The following is a 22,820-nucleotide window of genomic DNA, read 5'->3' as shown; positions in this document are numbered from 1 at the left end:
ACTTTCTATTAGTCCTTATCGCAGATATATTGGTAGTATCAAGAGGTGATAAAATTCCCCCAGAATCTCCAAAATCACCTCAAAGCCCCTTCAAAAATAATATTGATAGTATTTTTAGATATGAGCAATTTTCCTCCAATGTAATACTATAAATTAAATAATATTTAGAACACTTTGTCCTGTATAGATCTGTAACATGACCTTAGGAAGTTCTGTGAAAACAAGGTCTTTCCACTTAGTGCCAACAGGTTTGGTTTTATTTTGTTTTGTTTTTTAATGTATAGCCAGGGAGCCCTGGTGGCACAGTGGCTCAAAGATATGGCTGCTAACCAAAAGGTCAGCCATTCCAATCCTCAGAACCCCATGGGGCAGTTGTACTCTGTCCTACAGAGTCCCTATTAGTTGGAATCCACTTGACAGCAATAGGTTTTTGTATATACTCAGAACCAGAATAGTACTTGACAGTTACTCAGCAATCAAGAAATATTTTTGAATAAACAAATGAAAGAATTAATGAATAAATGGAATGTAACTTCAAGTCCCCTACCCATCCCCAGTGCCAACTTGATTGCCTCTCCCAAACCTCTGCTTTATAGTCTCTAGCGCATCTATTGTATCCACACTATGACAAAGAAGAGGATTAATGACTAACGATAGCACCCTATAGAGAAAATTCCTCTTTAATACTTAAAATCACATCTTATTATATTAATGACAACCAGGACAACTGTGTTTGATGACAATTTTCCTAATTGCCAATAGATTTTGTTATAAAGAACACTTGTTCCTGAAATGGGAGATACAGTGGAGTGAATAATTTTCACAAATACGCCAAGCATGTACTGAATTATGTTGGATTACCCAATTTATTCTGTTGAACTGACATAACAAAAACAAAATCCAATAATGATTGGAAATTCCAAACTGGGGGATGATTGTGCAGTTTAAATTCTACTCGTTGACACAGAGTAGATTCTGACTCACAGCAACTCTATAGGACAGAGCAGAACTGTCCCATAGAGTTTATAAGGATCGGGTGGTGGATTTGAACTGCTGACCTTTTGGTTAGCAGCTGAGCTCTTAACCACTGCCCCACCAGGGCTCCAGATTGAATTGTAGTACCACCAAAATCTCTGAAAAACTAGTAGGTTTATAATTCCCAGCTGCTGACTCACTTCATATTCAAGACTACAAAATAAGAAGAAAAAATAATAATAAAGAAAAAACTTTGGTATTTCAGGTTGCAGTCCTTTGAATGATTGTATGAATGAGGTATGAACTATCCTTATGGTATGAGATCAAGATGAAGACCAAAGAGAGTTAAAACTAAAATAAAGTTAAAGATATATAAGGCTAATATAAATCTTAACTGAATATTTTTTTAACTCAAAAAGGTGTTGTTTTATTGTCTATTTCTCTACTACATAATATAATCATTGGTTAAGTCTTTCATTAACTCAGTTTTTTCAATGTTTATTTTAGCAAACATTTCTTTCCTCAAATATTTCTCAAATATTTATTTTGAATGTGATGCATTATAAAAACGCATATCACAAAACATTAAATGTTTACAACTAAATTAAATTGATACACTAAGGATTCTACAGTGGAAATTAATATAGAACAAACTACTTTGGAAATGTCCTTTTCTAAATGTCTAAAATGCATTTGGATGCTAACCAAAAGGTCAGCAGTTTGAATCCATTAGCCGCTTCTTGGAAACCCTATGAGGCAGTTCTACTCCCCTATAGGATAGCTATGGGTTCGGTTTTTTTGTTTGTTATTGTTTTTTAAACATCATGGGGTTTGAGGTTGCCTCAGAAACTATACATATAATTCTGGCAAGTAAATTAATTTCATGGACTTCATTATATGAAATGTTTTGAACGTTCCAAGATTACTAAATAACTGCTTATACCCATATTAACATTCTCCAAATAAACAGAGGCATTACTTCATTCTAGAGACTTTACTTTTATTACCATGTACAGAGAATTATTGTCCTTAAATAATGTGTTAGTGCTTATTTTTAAAGGAATTGATGTAATATAACTGTAAAATTGGAAATAGCCTTTGATAATACCTTTAAAAATGTTTTCCATTAACAAATAGACTGAGGCCCTCAGATTTGAAGTACTTGCCCAAGATCAAAGAGCTATTAGTAACATATTCTGTACTAGTACTCAATATTATGAATTTATCTTATTGTTAGATCTTTCTTCTGACCTGAAGTATATATTTCAGAAAAAGATGAAAGTTCTCCTTCTGATCACTACCATCTTTGCAATAACTGTTGGTTTCCCTGTAAGTATTTATTTTTACCTTACATAATATTTACCTATTTTGTTCTAATTCATGAATCCTGGATTTGTTTTTATTTAAACATTCAATTCTACTTTACAAGCATGCCTAACACTTGCCTGTTTAGTATTAAACTCTAGAAGCATTATAAATGATATACTATTCAATTGCATTTGGCAAATCTGCTGTAAAAGACCTCTTTAAAGTGTTAAAAAGCAAAGATGACTTGCTTGAGGCCTAAGGTGCACCTGACCCAAGCCATGGTATTTTCAATCTCCTCATATGCATGTGAAAGATGGACAATCAATAAGGAAGACCGAAAAATAATTGATGCCTTTGAATTATGGTGTTGGCGAAGGATATTGAATATACCATGGATTGCCAAAAGAATGAACAAATTAGTTTTGGAAGAAGTGCAGCCAGAATGCTGCTTAGAAACTATAATGGCGATACTTCATCTCACATACTTTGGGCATGTTATCAGAAGGGATCAGTCCCTAGAGAAGGACATCATACTTGGTGAAGTAGAGGATCAGTGAAAAAGAGGAAGACCCTTAATGAGATGGATTGACACAATGGCTGCAATAATGGGTTCAAGTATAACAACGATCATGAGGCGGGAGCAGGGCCAGGCAGTGTTTCGTTCTGTTCTACATAGGGTCCCTATGAGTCAGTACTGACTCGACTGTACCTAACAACAACATCATCATCATGGATTGAATTATGCCCCCCCAGAAATATGTGTATCAACTTGGTTAGGCCATGCTTCCCAGTACTGAGTGGTTGTCCTCATTTTGTGATTGTAATTTTATGTTTAAAGGATTAGGATGGGATTGTAAATTCCCTGGGGTGTGGTCTGCACTACCTTTTATCTCTCAAGAGATCAAAGGAAAAGGAAGAAAGCGGGGAGGGGGGCGGGGGGAGGACTTCATACCACCAAAAAAGCAGCACCAGGAGCAGAGCGTGCCCTTTGGACCTGGGGTCCCTCCGCCTGAGAAGTTCCTCGACCGTGGGAAGATTGAGGACAAGGACCTTCTTTCAGAGCTGACAGAGAAAGCCTTCCCCTGGAGCTGATGCCTTGAATTTGGACTTCAAGGCTACTTTACCATGAGGAAATAATTTTTTCTTTGTTAAAGCCATCCACTTGTGGTATTTCGGTTATGGCAGCACTATATGACTAAGACAAACAACAACAGTTCAATAAATAGTCCAATTCACATAGCCTAGGTGCAGTAATGAATGTGAGTCAATTAGAATAGTATATATTGATACTTTTCAGGAATATAGTTCCTTGAGTAATTTCTGGTCAATCATATCCCAGATTTAAAAAAAAAAAAAGAATAACCTAAAACAATATTATTTAGAGGATAGTCTAATTTTGTTCATGCATATCTATATATCCTTCAGTTTATGCATTTTCACCATCCTGAATTGAGTTAATTTCTGTGTTTGAGCTTTAGGTCGCTCAAGATCAGGAATAAGAAAAACAAAGTGTAAGCTACTTTTCCTTTCTTTGCATGGAATCCTTCCATGTGAAATATTCATAACCATAGTTAAAGGTACTTGTTTATCTCAAAATCTAGGGAAATTCCTAAACAGGTTTGGGTGTTATCACTCAATTAATAGAGGAACGACTTCCGGGATTTGAGCTCTGCTTATGTAGGGGGTAATCATTTCAGCATCTCTATATTGAAACTTGAATCACTCTGTGATGAATTGGGAGTTATAATAGATTTTACTAGAACTATCTACCTTAATGGAGCCCTAGTGGCACAGTGGTTAGGAACTCAGGTACTAACCGGAAGGTTAGCAGACCAAAGCCACTAGGTGCTTCTTGGAAACACCATGGGGCAGTTCTAATCTGTCCCATAGGGTCGCTGTGAGTCAGAATCCACTCAACAACAACATATAGCTTAATAAAGGCTTGCAATTGTTCATGCCTCAAATCTGCTTTAACTCTATAAAGTTTATTCCAAAGAAGCTAAAAAAATAACTAAAACTTAAGAATTAGGAGATGTGGGGCAGCTCTGATGATGAAACCAGTGGCAAACTCACTAAAGGATCATTTGAGTCAAAACAATGAACCAAAACAGTTATGGAGAAGAAAATTTTTGAGGGTTGGTTTGTTTAAGGATTTGTTGTTGGAAGGAAGTATGGATTTGAGGCCAAATTATATACATGTATATAGATGCAGAGATTGATAGGGACATGAATCGATGGAGAGGGAAAGAGGAAAGAAAGAAGACAGAGACAGAAACAGACTGTTTCCTACACATGATTTGGCAAAGACCTTGAATAAAGCCGAGGGGAGAAATTTGATGGTCCCTCATCGCCCTCTTTAGCCTTATAGTTAAAGATGTGATTACCAGACAAATTTGACTATGAATAGAAAAGTACAGGGACATGGATATCTAAAAGTAATTTCCTAAAACAGCTCAATTTAATCAAATCCCTATTCTTAGTACACATAAAAAGGGTGAATAGTTTTAGAACCTCTGCTGCTAATCAAAACGTCAGCAATTAGAATACACTAGCCACTCCTTGGAAACCCTGTGAGGCAGTTCTACTCTGTCCCACAGGGTCACTATGAGTCAAGTCGGAATTGACTCAACAGCAACAGGTTTGGTTTCGTTAAAGCTTCTTCTTGAAAATGAAGCCATGCATGTTAAAAGCTTATTTTTATATCTCACTTTTGTAAAGATTAACAAGACTTCTTAATTTCTTTCTTTCAACAGGTCAGTGGAAGTAATGAATCACGTCCACAGTTTTATGTTCCTCCTTACCAATATCCATTTGATGCATATCTGCCATTACCGTAACAGAGATATTTATGGCCTGGATATTATTTTCTTCCTATTCCAATACCTATGTCTGTCCCTGAAACTCCTTGTCCTAATGGAAAGTAAACGAGAAAGAAGTGGTAAGTATAAACAATACTTACAATACGTGTTTTTTTATGATAGTCGTGTGGGTTGGAATGCAGCTTTCCATAAAAGATGTTGCCATGTATAAAGTTCCCGTTTGTTTCAATGTTTTTCCTTGGTAGGAAACACTGGAGCCTCCATTCATAGGTACGTGCATCTGCCCCTTCATGATCAAACTAGCAAAGCAGTTTAAATCTCTCATTTTGCTTTAATGTCACAGAAGCAAATACTTTTTTTATTTGTTGATTTTCTTTTTTTTACAAAAAACTTTTTAATATTTGCTACTATTATCAACAACTAACATTTTTATCTGAATCAGAGAGCTATTAAGGCAAAACTTTAAGGAAGGTAGAGGTAATAATAGATATATTTGTGAATCTCGTGTCAAGGGTAGACTTCAGCCTATTAGAAAATCATTTAGTTTTTCATTAATATTAACACCTCGAACATAGTTTATGGGTGTCATTATAATAAAATCCTGAAGAATTCATTTTCCAACTATAATAGAGGCTCCTATCATCTCATAATATCAAAAACAAAAGAGATGGTCTGTCAATTACTGAATGAATTGAGAGATTGTAGACTATACTAAAGACTCAATTAGGAACCAGAAGATTGTTTAAGAAACAAAGGACTTTCAGCTAATTACCTACTACTGAAGGCCTTTACCCTCCCTCCTATATCCACTCCATCTTCTCGAGTAGAAAATGTGTCCCAGTTCTTGAACTAGGTATATTTTTGAGGCAGTATTTATATTTAAATTACAAAAAACAAGTTCCCAGGAAAATGGCCCATTGGGATTCATAACCATATGCTTGTCATTTATTTCAGGTCACTGTAAAATTGAATGCTGATTGTTTCAGTTGCTTGGTGAGCCACTTCCTTGAAGAACCAATGTCCCTGTTAATAAAAGAAAAATAAATTGAATTGAGTTAGCATCTAGCATTTCCTTATCAATACATTTAGTGGGCTTCTTCAATAAACATAAAAGGAAAGATCTTGATTTGCTATTTTCTAAATGTGCATTATTAGTAGAAATGCAAACTATGTGTTTACCAGATTTTAAATACATTTCTTGATGGGAAGTACAGGTGATCAAAAACAACCATCCTGAGAATTACCTTGAAAGAAAGACTGTTTAACAACTTTTGCTGTGTAGTTGTACCAATTGCATTAACATGAATCAGAGGTTGATTCAATTTAATCTGAAAAAGATTTGTGTAATTGAGTCTGTATTTCACATACAGCAGAATATTAAGCTTGATGTGTTGAAAAAGGATATCAAGAACGCTAAAGTACTATCTTTAATATCAAAAAACTTAGATTGGGAGAGATCTTAAAAATAGCATGCATACCGTGTTTGTAGGTTACAAAGTTTTTGTTTTCAAATCATTGTATCACTGAATCTTCATAGGATCTCTATAATCTCATTTCATATATGGAAAAAGTGAAGGTCATTAAAGTCATGTGGACATTTTAGACATGCATCAAGTAAGTGGTAAAAAAGATATGCAAAACAAGGTGTATCCACTTCCTGTGTTTTGCCTGTTCCAGCAGCATATCTACTAAAATAAACTGTAATTCTGAGTCCAAGGTTCCAATATGGTAATTCCAAAAACTAGAAGTCCATCGGTTTTCACTGTATTTCAGGAGGAAACAACAAACTCCCTCTAATAAAGGTAACTACCAGTCATCTCCTCCTCCTCTAACCTGGCTGCCACACTGACAACACAGCCGTCAGCATACACTGAATTTCCTTTCTGACTTGTTCAAATGCCTTAGAAGGCTTCTTATTGCCTGCAATATAAAATCCATTTTCCTCTGCGTGATATTCAAGACCTCCCACGTACTAACCTGAACCTTTCTTTTCTTTTTTTCCTATCCCTCCCCGCCATCCCCAGCTTGCTTTACATCCCAGCTCAGTAACACCAGGCCTTGTGCCATTCCCACAACCGGCCTCCACTCTCACATGGCTGTTCCTTTGTTTATACTGTTTTCTTTCACAGACTATCCATTCCTCTTTTTCACTATGAAAACCCAATTTATCTTCCAAGACCCAAGTTGAAAGTTGTGACCTTCATGAAAAACTTTCTTCTTAAAAAAATCTTATTTTATTTCAGTTTTTTTATATTATTTTGTTTTATTCCAGTTTGTACTCAAGTTTCACTTTGCCTTCAAGTAAAGCAATTGATTTACATTCCTGTATTCTTCTTGAGATTGCAAGCTCTTGGATTATTACAGTGATATAACTATTCTGTACTTAGCAGAATATAAAGCACTCAATAAATGCCTAATGAATGGAATATATTAATGAGGCTTTCCAATTCTTAAATTTCAACAAAAAAAGAGTTCTTCATATCTCACATCCATCTCAACATGTAACTAGCAAAAGATTCCTTTTGAGAAAAAAAAAAACTTACTTGCAGTATTAGCACAACCAGTTGGGTAGTTTTGTGGCTACCCAACTCTGCTATAGAAGTTTTAGCGACCATAAAATATCAAGCCATGAACAAAATCTTTGTCTTATGAAAATACCAACATCATAAAACAAATTATGTCCTAAAGGATTTAACATTTGCATTAGCTATGGGAAAACTAAGTTCAGAGGCTATTTATTATCAAGTGTATATTCTCTTCTATGTAGAGTAAATGTACAAGTCAAAGACTTTGTGAACTTTGTGAGGAACAATTTGTCCTGACCATCAGTTCCCATAAATCCTATAATGAATAGTCTATACACAAACTCCTGAAGGAGGAAAAGGTAGCAGGTGGTGATAAAAATAAATTTTTGCAGCATATGACTAAAGCCACCCAACAAGATTATACTGCACAATGAGTCTTTCATTGTCTCACAATATCAGCCTTTGTCCCATGGGTTAATTACCAGGAAATCAGAAAAAATCTCTTTGAACAAAGATTATGTTTCTGCATCTCAAGTCTAAATTATTTATAGCTGAGACCCATAGCATCAAGGAGGGAAATTCTGCCATCATTCACCCATTCCAAAGAAAACAAACCCATTGCCATCAAGTTGATTCCAACTCATAGTGACCCTAAAGGACAGAGTAGAACTGCCCCATAAGGTTTCCAAGAAGCACCTGGTGGATTCAAACTGTTGACCATTTTGGTTAGCAGCCATAGCTCTTAACCAATACACCACCAGTGTTTCCATCCATCCATTAGTTGGATACAAATCAAGGAGGGCCTAATGAGTCACTGGCATGACTAATTATTGAAACCACTGTCTCTCTTGGCCATTTTCAGGGATTATAGATCCCCTAAACATTTAAATATTCATTCTTTGGCATCAAAGTCAATGATCCAGTTAAGACCATGGAAAAGGACAGCAAGTGGACCAAACAGTCCTTAAGGTAGGTAGATTAATTTTACAGGGATTATTTTCCAACTTTACAGCAGACAAATTGAAGCTTACTTGGCTGTCTGAGACAGGGCAGTCATTGAAAACCAAGGTGGAGGGAGGTAGGAAGGTAGGAAATCAGGGTCTTAAAGAAAGGCCAAAGACAAACCTTGGCTGCTTTGAATTGGGGAGGGCCAGTTTTGCAAGTGATTGCCTTTTGTCTCCCTCTCTATTTTTTTTTTATTTTAAGTCTTTAATACATGTCCTTAGCTCCTAGCCTAGAACTTCCATTTACTCTACCTCAAATTCTGTCATTGTTACTTTCTGAGAAAATAAAAAAGGTGTCCTCTTTTTTTAAAAATTGTACTTTAGATGAAGGTTTATGGAACAAACTAGCTTGTCATTAAACAATTAGGGCACGTATTGTTTTGTAACATTGGCTACCAACCCCACAACATGTTAACACTCTCACCTTCTCTACTATAGGTTCTCTATTACCAGATTTCCTGTCCCCTGCCTTCTAGTCCTTGCTTCTGGACTGGTGTGCCCATTTAGTCTCATTTTGTTTTATGGGCCTGTCTAATCTTTGACTGAAGGGTGAAACTCAGGAGTGACTTCATTACTGAGCTGATGTGTCCAGGGGCCATACTCTCAGGGATTCTCCAGTTTCTTTCACACCAGCAAGTCTGTTCGTCTTATTTATTTATTTATTCATAATCCTCTCATTTAGTTTTAAGTCCTAGATTTGTGAGGCAAATTATATTCTATTAAAATTAGTTAATATTCCCCCAGTGAATTTAGACAGCATCAGTCATTGTCCCGATACCTTTGATTATTATTATGATTTGGGGGACAGATACCAATAAACTTGTCAATCAAATCATTTTCTTTTGCAATCTAATGTTAATTTATGGGAATAAGATACATTACAACAGTATTAGTTTATGAGTACAGGATCCTTTTAAGAGTACAGGATCCTTTTAAGTGCTGTTTTCCAAAGTGTGTTTCCTAAAGCACTAATCTCACCAACACAAACCAACCCACTGCTGTCGAGTCGATTCCGACTCATAGAGACCCTATAGGACAGAGTAGAACTGCCCCATAGAGTTTCCAAGGAGTGCCTGGTGGATCCAAACTGCCGACCTTTTGGTTGGCAGCTGTAGCACTTAACCACTACGCCACCAGGGTTTCCACTAATCTCACCAGGTGGCCCAAAATATAAATATTTCTCCTTGGAAATATTTCTATTAGAAATTTTCAAGGCACATACATATGGTAACATTCTGGAAATTGCCAGTTTAAAAAAACTCTTTTAGCCCAACTAAGTTTCCTAAACTGAATTGACCATGGAACAATCCCTACCCACTCATCTAAAAAAGTTGAAAAAATTAGCATATCCCTGAACACACTATGTTGTTGTCAGGTGCCGTCGAGTTCATTCCAACTCATAGCGACCCTGTGTACAACAGAATGAAATACTGCCCAGTCCTGCACCATCCTCACAATCTTTGTTATGCTTAAGCCCATTGTTGCACCCACTGTGTCAATCCATTTCATTGAAGGTCTTCTTCTTTTTCCCTGACCCTCTACTTTATCAAGTATGATGTCCTTCTTTAGAGACTGATCCCTCCTTATAACATGTCCAAAGAACCTAAGACGTAATCTTGCTTTCCTTGCCTCTAAGGAGCGTTTTGGTTGTACTTCTTCCAAGATAGGTTTGTTCATTCTTTTGGCAGTCTATATTCTTAGACAACACCACAATTCAAAGGTGTCAATTCTATAGCCAGCTATAGAGACAGTAGGTAAAACATTCAAGTGGAGCTTATGTGCTCACTGACAGAGCCTTCCATGGAAAAGTAAAGCAGAGCTAAATTCACGCTGTTCTTTTAGTTCCTTAAGGGCAAGGCCTACAAGTCCCCTACATTATCTTTCAGATTTTATTCATTCTTAAAAAAAAAAAATGAAATATTTGTTTTGTGTTGTCACATTGCTAAATGCTGGAGGTTCAAGAAAAAGAAGAGTTTTTTGTTTGTTTGTCTTTTGTCTTTAAGAATCTTACAGTTTGTGCTGCTGGCAAAACTGGATGTATATCTGCAAAAAAAATGAAACAGGACACATACCTCACACCATATACAAAAACTAATTCAAATGGATGAAAGACCTAAATATAAAGCCAAAAATTATAAAGTTCATAGAAAAAAAAATACGATCAATGCTAGAAGCCCTAATACATGGCATTAACAGGATATAAACCACAACCAACAACACGCAAACTCCAGAAGATAAGCTAGATAACTGGGATCTTCTTAAAAATTAAACATTTATGGTCATCAAAAGACTTCACCAAACGAGTAAAAAGAGAACCTACAGACTGGGTAAAAATTTTTGCTATTACAAATCAGACAAAGGCCTAATCTCTAAAATCAACAAAAAGACAAATAATCCAATTTAAAAATGGGCCAAGGAAATGAACAGATACTTCACCAAAGAAGACATTCAATAAACACATGAGGAAATGCTTGCAATCACTAGCCATTAGAGAAATGAAAATCAAAACCACAATGAGATACCATCTGGCATTACTGGCAAGAATCAATAAAACAGGAAATTACAAACATTGGAGAGGCTGAGGGGAGATCAGAACTTTCATGCACTGCTAGTGGGAACGCAAAATGATACAACCATTTTGGGAAATGATATGGCGCTTCCTTAGAAGGCTAGAAATGGAAATACCATATGATCCACCAATCCCACTCCTAAGAAGATATCCTAGAGAAATAAGAGAAATACAAAAAGAAACAATCCTTGATGGTTAAAAGTGACGGGAGGGGTGGGGATTGAAAACACTAATTAGACAATAGTTAAGTGGTAACTTTAGCAAAGTGTAAGACAGTACACAATATTGGGGAAGCCAGCACAACTTGTACAAGGCAAGGTCATGGAAGCTCCATAGACACATCCAAACTCCCCGAGGAACTGAATTGCTGGGCTGAGGGCTGTGGGGACCATGGTCTCGGGGAACATCTAGCTCAATGGGCATAACAGAGTTTATAAAGAAAATGTTCTACATTCTAATTTGGTGAGTAATGTCTGGGAACTTAAAAGCCTGTGAGTGGCCACCTAGGATACTCGACTGGTCCCACCTCTTCGGGAGCAAGGAAGGATGAAGAAAACTAAAGATACAAGGGAAAGATTAGTCCACAGGACTAATGGACCACATCTGCCACAGCTTCTATTAGACTGAGTCCAGTACAACTAGATGGTGCCCTGCTATCATCACTGACTGCTATGCTGGTGGTCACAATAGAGGGTCCCGGATAGAGCTGAAGAAAAATGTAGGACAAAATCCTAACTCAAAAAGAAAGACCAGACTTCCTGGGCTAACAGGTACTGAAGGAACCCTGAGAGTATGGCCACTGGACACCCCATTAGCTAAGTAATGAAGTCATTTCTGAGTTTCACCCTTCGGCCAAAGATTGGACTGTCCCATAAAACAAAGTGAGACAAGTGGCACACCAGTCCAGGGGGAAGAACTAGAAGGCAGGAGGGGACAGGAAACCTCGTAACGTGGAACCCAAGTTTGAGAAGGGAGAATGTTGACATGTCGTGGGGTTGTTAACCAATGTCATAAAACAATATATGTACTAACTGTTTAATAAGGAACTAGTTTGTTCTATAAACGTTCATCTAAAGTACAATAAAAAAAAAGAATCTTACAAGCTAGTGAAAGGAAATAAATGTATGCCATTTCAATAAGTGTAATATATGCTCCATAAAGTATTCACAGATTTTTTTAGAAAAATCAAGCAGGGAGAACCAGCTCTCCCTTTACAAATTAGGAAAGATATTTATCACAGGTGACTTTGAGGTGAATCTTGATGGATAAATAAGTTATTGACATGTAGACAAAAGAAGAGAGAGTATGTTTCAGCACAACCTAGGTGTTCAATAGAAGTTTGCTGAATGAATAAACTCTCATTATACTCAAATTGGCATTTTTAATGACATTTAGTTTCATTACTTGAAGTAAAATTAAAATAAAAGAAGAAAAAACTATTTTTGAACTCATTTCTAATGAATATATAGTTCTCTTAACCTTAAGCATAACCTCCAACTGGGAAGAAATGGGAAGTAACAAGTATATTTGTAATACCCTTGTGCAGTAAATAACATTTCTGTGAATTTTTCACACAGATACAGAGAGCAAAAACACCTGAGGATTTATTTCCCTGTGTAAACGTCTAAGATAACAAGGGGATAGTATTCCTCCAGAAATCTAGGTGAATTCAATAATATCCAAACAGAGTTGAAAGTTCTGGTCAAGCGAGTTGGGTCAAGCCAAGGAAGACTGAGGGGTTGTTGTTAATGTTAGTCACACATTTTGCACGCAAATGCTAACCTAAAGGTTGGTGGTTCAAACTCACCCAGCAGTACCATGGAGGAAGGGCTGGTGATCTGCTCCCATCAAGATTACAGTTAAGAAAATCCTATGAAGCTCAGTTCTATTCTATAACACATTGGGTCACCATGAGTCAGAATCAATTTGACCACAACTAACAACAACAAAATAGTGAGGAAGGAGGAAGACTATTTAGAAAGTGTCCTAAATAGAGGGTTAGCAAAAAAGAGAAAGACCCTCAATGATACAGATTGACACAGTGGCTGCAACAATGGGCTCAAACATAGCAACAATTTGAGGATTACAAAGGACTGGGCATTGTTTCGTTCCATTGTGTATAGAGTCTCTATGAGTTGGAACCCACTAGATGGCACCTAACACACACACACTCATTTTATATCTAATAAACACCCCATACTCATCATTAAAAAACAGACCATTGAATTCCAAAACACACATCATTCTCATTGGTGACCCTCTTATATTATTCAGGTTTCAGCTCAAATGTCTTTTTTTCAGAAAAGCTTTCAGTATTATAAGCACTGAATACTATCATAATTCCAGGACACTTAATTATGCACATGTAGAACATACATGTACATAGACCAAGAGGCAGTTGTTCAGAAAGAACAAGGACATACTGTATGGTTTAAAATCAAGAAAGGTGTGCATAAGGGCTGTATCCTTTCACTATACTTATTCAATCCGTATGCTGAGCAAATTATCTGAGAAGCTGGACTATATGAAGAAGAACACAGAGTCAGGATTGGAGGATGACTCATTAATAACCTGCGATACGTAGATGACACAACTTGCTGAAAGTGAAGAGGAATTGAAACACTTACTAATGAAGATCAAAGATTACAGCCTGTAGTATGGATTACACTTGAACATACAGAAAACAAAAATCCTTACAACTGGACCAATAGGCAGCATCGTGATATGGAGAAAAGATTGAAGTTGTCAAGGATTTCATTTTACTTGGATCCACCGTCAATGCTCATGGAAGTAGTAGTCAAGAAATCAAATGACATATTGCTTTGGGCAAACCTGCTGAAAAAGACCTCTTTAAAGTATTAAAAAACAGAACAAAGATGTCACCTTGAAGACTAAGTTGCACCTGACCCAAGCCATGGTATTTTCAATTGCCTCATACACATGCAAAAGCTAGACAGCAAATAAGGACGATCATAGAAGAATTGATGCCTTTGAATTATGGTGTTGACGAAGAATATTGAAGGCACCATGGACTGCCAGAAGAATGAACAAATATGTCTTGGAATAAGTACAACCAGAATGCTCCTTAGAAGCAAAAATGGTGAGGCTTTGTCTCAAGTACTTTGGACATGTTATTGGGAAGCGACCATTCCCTGGAGAAGTGCATCATGCTTGGTAAAAATAGACGGTCAGCAAAAGAGAGGAAGACCCTCAAGAAGATGGATTGACGCAGTGGCTGCAACATTAGGCTCAAACACAGCAATGACTGTGAGGATGGCACAGGACTGGGAGGTGTTTCATTCTGTTGTGCATAGGGTTGCTGAGAGTTGCAATTAGCTCAATAGTGTCTAACAACATCAGCAATTCCATGTAACACCTTCATAATTCAGAGATTGACCAGACTGTAAACTTCCAACTGTCGCTTCATTATGACACGCAAAGGAAAAGAATGTGACTAAAAAATCCAAATAAAAATGGCTGGTATTATTACTTTAGCAGCTTGTTTTAGTAGTTTTTAATCTCTGTCATCTCTCCTGAAACATTAGAAGCCAACTTCTGAGAAACAGAAAATTTGAAATTACTCTATTTGTTTAGATTGGCTGATTAAGAATTCCAGCGTTCTGAGTACTGTTCCTAATTTTCTAAGACGTGAAATTGTTCCAGGAAACAAACAGGAAGACAGAAATAACTACAATGATGATATTCTTTATTGTTTGTGTTTGTAGCCCTACACTGATTCCTGTAAATACCTCATTCTGGTCCAGTGTTCATAGCCAAAGTGAAGTCACAGTAAACATTATCACTACAGAAATGCAAGTAAAATATTTTCTTTTTATTTTATAGACAAATTATTTGTTTATGATTTGGCATTTTACCAAAAGGTCCCCCATATCAGTGATTTTATGAAATCAACTCTATAAGTCAGAGTGGTGAGCCATCCTTGAAACAGGGCATTTATCTCCAATTTAATAATTTAATTTTTTACATCCATAATTTCACTTATATTACTGAAGTTAAAAAATGCTAAAGAAAATGTTTATTTACAACAGGTTAATCAATTAACAAATATACATTGAAGAACATATGTTGCAACCCAAATGCAAATGGTCCCCTAATTTATATTGAAATCAAAATGTTTCACATTTGATTTAATTTGGGTTTTGTAAGAAACCCTCAGTTTTTTAACTAAAAAAAAATCAACAGTTGTAATTCTGGAAGGAAGAACACCAGCCATAGTCCATAACAGATGTAGGACAGCTTGATATTGAGGTTCTTAAACTAAAAAGAAGCATTTAAAATATGAGAGTGTAGTGGCTAGTTATTTTTCATTTTAATAACAGCATTAAGTTCAAATAAGTGGGATTTGTTGATTAAGAATTCAATTAATTTTAAAAACCTCCCTTATATCTTTTTATAAAACATAAAAGGATTCGTTCTTTAAAAAATATGTGAATAGACTCTTTTCAAGCTGTATGAATGGCAACTCCATTTCCCTCTAGGCATTCATTAACTAAAATTGACCCCAAAATGACCCTGCTGTCGTCAAATCTTTCCTCTTTTGTCACCTTCTAATTGGGTGAGAAGAAGTAAGGAAATACAATAGCATGACTCAAGGTACTAATACCCTTTAATTACTCTTCTGTTATTTACCTTGGGTCTTCTACAGAAGACAGCTGAGAGGTCAACTCCATCTACTGCCAAGCAAGAGCTGACAGGCACAAGGAAAGGTAATTATTTTGAACAGTCTAGCTAGAATGATACCTTTTCACAATAGTTAGTTGGGACACCACTAAAGTTATTTTAGAAACACATTTCCCTCTTATTATCCTTTATTCTTATACTTGAATATGCTTTAATATTATTTCTAACCTAGACCTTGGTGGTATAGTGGGTAATAGCTATGGTTGCTAACCAAAATGTCAGCAGTTCAAATCCTTGGAAACCCTATGAGGCAGTTTTACTTCCAGTTTACTAGTCGGAATTGACTCGACGAATTTGGTTTCTTTGGTTTAACCTAGAACTTAGATTCTATGGTAATTTAATGATCGCAGTAATTTTTAACTGTACTTTGGATTAGAGTCAAGAACAGACACTGGTTAAATTACAGAAGATAATATCAATTCTAAATAAGGTTTTCAAGTCAATGAACCTATTCCTACAGCCAAATGTAGAGGATAAGCTTCTCAGGAAGTTGGACCCATAATAATCCAGACTGACCCTTCAATTACCTTCCAATTTTATTTCTACCTAAAGGTCATAACATAATTTGATTTGTTATGGTACAATTGTTGTTGTAAAATATGCCATTTATATACTTATGAAAGCTGAACAGTTTTACTGTTTCATGAATTAGTTGTTTTACCAAGTGTTGGGAGTTCACAGCTAGTACAAGTGGCTAATGCGCTCTGTTGCTAACCAAAAGGTTGGAGGCTTGAGCACAACCAGAGATGCCTTAGAGAAAGACCTGGTGATACATTTCTGAAAAAGCAGCCACTGAAAACCATACAGAGTACAGTTCTATTCTGGCATACAGGGAGTCACCATGAGTCGGAATTGACCCCACAGAAACTGGTATTAGTACTCGTATCAAGTGATAAAGGCAAATGCAAGTACTTATTGGTTTAAGTAGCTGCTATGTAAAGTATGGTCATACCTCTCTGCTCTATTTTTATGCCAAAAAAGGGAGGGATTGTTTTATTGTGTCATATCATTTTGCATAAATTGCAAAGGAGTCTAGGATTCCTCTTAGAAAGATTTTTGTTCAGTCTATAATTTTAAAAGGAAACTAGTGAATGAAGAGTTATAAATAAACTCCATCCTCATTAATAGAACTTGAGTTTCCAATAGGCTGTACAATTTTGATTCCATAGCTCTTTCCATTCAGTGACGCGCTGTAAGTGGTTCTGAAGTCAGCTTAGTAAAGAGCTTTCCTAGCCGTTACTTTCGGAGGCAAGTAGACTCTGATGTGCTATCCTTTTCTTACCCTGGACCTTATTTAATCTCTGATTCTCTTTTGTAAAATTCAAAATTTGTAGTGACTGAAGTCCTGTACAAGTAAGGCAACAGCAATAGCTGTAACAAGATATAGTTTGTCCTTATATCACAAGTTGAAATTGTAGTTAAATAATAAAAGTTTTAGGTGTCAGATGTATCTTCCTAAAAAGACAATTTATTAAATATCAAACAAATGTAACCCAACACCCCTTTAAGTCTAAGCAACTGTGACTGTCGTATCTATATTTTCCTCATAAAACAATCAAGTTAATCAATGTTGGTTATGGAAAAGCAGATTATAAGAATGCGACTTCAGAAAGCAAGTCCACACAGTCCCCGCACCTCTCATCCCCATCCTACTTGTTTCTGTTAGATTGATCAGGTGATCACAGAATTTTAGAAAGTACTTAGTCCATACCTTAATAGTACAGGTAAGAAAACTAAGGCCCAGGGAAGGGACATAACCTGATCAAACTTACCACATTGGAATAGAGCCTGGGCTACAGCTCATTTGTGCAAAGCAATGTGTTCTGTCTCTAGTCCAAAAACACTCAGCTGGGTTCTATTGCTTATACAATTGTGCCTAACTCTTTCACTTGGCATTTAGGGACTTTCCTTTTTCTGCCCCAAACTTTCTTTCCAATTTTACCTTTCCTTTCTCATCCAACACCGCAATCAAAATATCCGTGTATATTCTCAAGGCTTTATCCTCTACTTGAAAAGAATCTTACCCTATTAATCTCTGCATGGCAAGTCCCAACTACATGCCATCTCCTACGCAAGGACTTTCTCAATTCTCTTAACTCAAACTACCTGTTGAAAAACATTTTTGTGGCATTTTTTACCTTCTTTCATTGTACAAGGATATGTTTATGTTGAAGCTCTCCTCCTAAAATCATAGCTACTTATCAACAAGGCCTGCATTAGATTCACCTACGTAATTTGGAGACTTTGCATAATACCTTGTTCCTAGTTATTTCTTGAGCCCCTAGGTGGTAAAAATGGTTAACACAATGCAAAAGGTTGGAGGTTGAGTCCACCCACAGGCACCCCCAAAGAAAGGCCTGGCAATCTACTTCCAAAAATTCAGCTATCGAAAAACTCCATGGAGAACAGTTCTATTCTGATACACATGAGGTCGCCATGAGTCAGAATTTACTTCACTCAAAGGCTCCATTGAAAACTCATTTCTTAGTGTTTGTTGAACAAACGAACGAGTGACCTTGTAATGACACTTTCATTAATATAGTCTGAAATTAAATTTAAATTTTTTTTACTCTGATTTTGGTTTTTTAATACTTTTGGGTAATTAAGTTTTCTACATTGGCTAAATCTATTCATAAATCTGACTTCAAAACAAACCAAAAACAGCACAGAAAACATTATGCCAATCCAAATTGTTAGTAACAGACACTTTTAATTTAATTTTTGTTTTTAGGTGCAATGATGAAGGGCTTTCTCTTGGTTGTGAACATCCTGTTGTTACCTTTGCCCTTTTTGGTAAGTTAATTCCATCTAATCAATTTGTATGAAGACTAGAAAAAAATGCTCTACTTATGCAAATTATAAATATAGTTGTATTACATAGAACAAAATAGCTGCATATTAGCTAAGTTTTCTTAAAATTAAATTTTTTATGTTTATTTTTATTATAAAATTAAAGTCATATACTTTTAGTTCTTAGGAACTACGAAATCACATTTTAACAAGTATATAAAACCTTTAAAGTTCTTGTACTATAGAAAAAATGCATTCTGGGGTAAAAAACAAAAAATTATTTCAAAATTGTAAAGTGCTTTAAAAATAATTCATAAAGAAAAAAACAGAAACCTTGATCCAGGATCAGAAATTCGTTCAATTAAATTTTTATCTCACCCACACTCCAAACTTTTAGGGATTAAATTCTTTAAAAGATTAGGAACTTGGTTAAACTTTTCCACCAGTTTCCAAGACCTTAGTTCATCTACTTTGTATTCAAATCATGGCCATATCTCCCCACTATATCAATTGACTGGCTTCGTTTCGGGCCTGCTTGTCCATAAACTCTATAGTTTGCAGGCATCTTCTTGAATTAACGGGCTATGTTTGGAGGCCACTGAACCAAGAAAAAGATTTTTTTTTTTTTTTTGGTTTTTAATTTTTGGACTTTGTGTTGTTGTTTTGGCCATTGCTGCATTTTATTTTCATATTCACTCTTAGGTTCCAGGCACGAGTACACATTTTATGGTATAATCCAGGTAGTTTCTGACTTACAACGGGATTCCCTTCCTATGACTTCATTGTAAATCGGTTCTGATGCAAGTCAAATGCCTCGTTTTTTTTTTTAGTTTTCATTATTATTGCCTTTCATTATCAGTATCTGTATAAATCTGATCTTTGAACATCCGCGAGTGGATATCTGAGAATGATAATATCAGCAAATTACCGCAACATCGTATGTAGTACACATTACTAATGATAAAAAAAAGAACCACCTCCTACGGAGTGAATTCCAACTCCTAGCTACCCTATAGGACCGAGTAGAACTGCCCCATATGGTTTCCAAGGAGTGGCTGGTGGATTAGAGCTGCCTACATTTTTGGTTAGCGGTCCTAGCATGCCATAACTCTTAACCACTGAGCCACCAGGGCTCCATTACTAACTTTAAGATGTGCCCCCAAAAAAGATGATCGTAAGTGCGGTTCATCATAACTCAAATAAGTCATAAATTGAGATTACGTGTAATTGATAGCTTATTTCTCAACTATTAAAAAAAACATGAAAACTACCAACTAAATGGTAAAATAATATGAGTTATCTAAAATGAACATATACCAAGGAATACGTGATATAGATTGATGTCGTATCAAGGTGGTTAGATATTATTTTCTATACCTACACTTTCCAGAAAGTTTCCAGAGTCTTTTTATGTCCAAAGCATATGTGTGAAAAGTCTTAAACTAAAACTGTTAATTTAAAATATTTATCATTTTGGCATCCCCTCATAAGTTTATAAAACCTTTCAAGTTTTTAAAACCCCATGCTTGTTGCAATCCAGAATTAAGAAAAGTACTATAAACACAAATGAAAGATGATGGGGAAAAATATATTATTTGACATTTATATACCACGATGTGACAGAGGCAACATTTTAAATCTAAGCAAACCTCAGAAATTATCTCTGAGAGCAGAAAAGAAAAATATGCTCAATGTTCCTCCTATTTTTAACAATGAACCTTTAGTACAAACTGAATATATGTTATTCATATTTTTCATTTAAGCAAATTTTTTTGTATTTGTTGGCATGGAAATAAAATTATCAGATTATTTTTAATGGTGACATTTTCTCCTAGGTAGTGATTTTTAAAATTAATTGGACCGTGGAATTCATTATCACTCTTTTAATCAATACACTACTGTTGCTTCTCGTGTGATTTAAAGGCCTTATAGTTTGAATAATCATAGAAAATGCTTTTCAATATTAAAATGAACACAAAAAGTACATGTTTTTTCTTTAATATATGATACTTTTTAAAACTACAAAAATGTCTAGATTCTGCCTTGCTTTTCTTTACTTCTTTTTTCTTCTTATTCATTCATTCGTTCATTTATTTATTTATTTGCTTGTTTATTTTCTGAACTTCACCAGGCTGCAGAGGTGCAAAACCAGGAGGAGTCAAGAGTAAGTTTATTTTAATTATTTCTGTTAGAGTCGTAAACTTAAAAATATAATCTTTCTGCAATATTTAGTGTTATTAAAGTACTTCTGTTTAACAAAAAAATAAATATTTTAAATTCCACAAAACAATATAATAATCTTTGCAAAAAGCATCACTTCAGCAATCAATCTTATGAATCAACTCCAATATCCATCTGAAAGTTGGTGTCGCTTTAAAGCCCGAGTCATGTATTATTGGTTTTCATATGTTTAACAGCATGAAGAAAATCTCGGCATTTAATACTAGAAAAAAATGGAAATGCAAGTAAAGCTTTAATATCTTTCCTGCCTTGCTTTTCAAATATCTGACTAGTCTTCAAATACCTCTAATACACTCGTATGTACTCGCCTTCTGTTTCCCAAAGAAGTTTGAATGAATGCATTTAAATATCTACTTTTGTGGGAAATGCTTGCTTTACAGGGTAATTTTATTGATTTTTTTCTGTTCATATGGAGAGCTCTACTAACAGATTGCTATAACTGTGCATAATTGATAAATCAGAGGCAAATAAAAATTAAATATTTTCTAACATCTTTTTTGGAAAGTTAAGCTGAGAAAACCCAAAGTATAAAATCTAAGTATTTAACCCCCATCGTATTATTTTAACATCCTGTTAAAATTTGTTTGGAAAAAAAAAATGTACCCTAGGCCAAATTTCTAAAAAAAAAGAATAAATTTTTTAAAGAATTATAAATATGTATAATTTTTCTAGCTGTTGTTTTTTAAAATAATACTTATTATATATTACCCAGCATTTACTGAGTATATTCTATATAAGCAAAGCTCAGGACAATGTGGTTTACATTATGAATTACCTCACTTAATTTGTTTGAAGCAAATACGATTTTTAGTATTTGCCGAAAATCATGACGTATAAGGGAAAGCTCCAAATTCGTATCTTGTTCACTATTTCCAATATTATACTTACTCAATGTCATATACTATAACATTATTTCTAAAACTGCTGATTTAACATAGCTCTACATTCCAGTCAATAATAATGACATTTCATATAATTTATTTATTTTTTCTTATTCCAGTGCCTTGAGAAAGATGAAAGATGGTTCTGTCAGAAAGCAGTCAAATATATTCCAAATGATTATGTGCTGAAGAGCTATTATCGTTATGAACCAAATTATAACCAATTTAGGGCAGCTGTACCAATCAATAATCCATACCTAATTTACCTATATCCTGCTAAACAGGTTGCAGTTAGGCCACATACACAAATTCCGCAATGGCAAGTTCCATCAAATATCTACCCATCTCCATCAGTACCTCACACATACCTCAAACCACCATTTATTGTCATTCCCCCAAAGAAAACTCAGGATAAACCTATAATCCCTCCCACCGGCACCGTTGCTTCTATTGAAGCTACCGTTGAGCCTAAGGTGAACACTGTCGTCAATGCTGAAGCTTCCTCAGAGTTCATTGCCACAAATACACCTGAGGCTACCACAGTCCCAGTTATTTCACCCCAGATCTAAAACCACTAAAGAGACATCAAAGAAAACAACACAGGTATGTGAGCAAAAGATATGAATGAATAATCAAACAAGATGCATGGATTTACCAATGCAATCATAAATTCTAAAATATTGATAAAGCAGTATGGTATAAACCAAAAAAAAAAAAAAAAAAAAAACCTGTTGCAGCCAAGTCAATTCCAACTTATAGCGACCCTATAGGACAGATTAGAACCGCCCCATAGAGTTTCCAAGGAGCTCCTGGGGGAATCGAACTGCCGACCTTATGGTTAGCAACCGTAGCGCTTAACCACTACCAGGGTTTCCAGTGTGGTATGGGAGCAGGCAAAATAGGCTAAGTATATTTCTAATTTGGTGGTGCCATAGCAGTGTTGCACCAGATTCTGTTCTAACAAGAAATTAAAAAAAAAAAAACCTTAATTTACAAAATGAAGAAAA

General features: G+C 35.5%; 1 protein-coding gene across 1 annotated transcript; it reads left to right on the top strand.

Moving 5' to 3' along the window:
* The first annotated feature begins 18,640 nt into the window (after nt 1-18,640).
* Nucleotides 18,641-22,424, top strand: CSN3 (casein kappa). The gene is made up of 3 exons (XM_064286309.1): nt 18,641-18,694; nt 20,823-20,855; nt 21,933-22,424. The coding sequence occupies exons 1-3, from the start codon at nt 18,641-18,643 to the stop codon at nt 22,380-22,382; spliced, it is 537 nt and encodes a 178-aa protein (XP_064142379.1). The 3' UTR covers nt 22,383-22,424.
* Nucleotides 22,425-22,820: the final 396 nt, after the last annotated feature.

The sequence above is a fragment of the Loxodonta africana genome, chromosome 5, assembly GCF_030014295.1.
Source record: "Loxodonta africana isolate mLoxAfr1 chromosome 5, mLoxAfr1.hap2, whole genome shotgun sequence".
Lineage (NCBI taxonomy): Eukaryota > Metazoa > Chordata > Mammalia > Proboscidea > Elephantidae > Loxodonta > Loxodonta africana.
Note: the sequence above shows the minus strand (reverse complement) of the source record. Positions and strands in the feature narration are given on the sequence as shown.

Bases quoted from the DNA above. Each gene is read 5' to 3' on its own strand.
- CSN3 (XM_064286309.1), top strand. From the start codon at position 18,641: ATGAAGGGCTTTCTCTTGGTTGTGAACATCCTGTTGTTACCTTTGCCC. The intron at 18,695-20,822 runs GTAAGTTAATTC...GAACTTCACCAG, and splicing joins TGTTACCTTTGCCCTTTTTG to GCTGCAGAGGTGCAAAACCA. The intron at 20,856-21,932 runs GTAAGTTTATTT...TTCTTATTCCAG, and splicing joins AAAACCAGGAGGAGTCAAGA to TGCCTTGAGAAAGATGAAAG.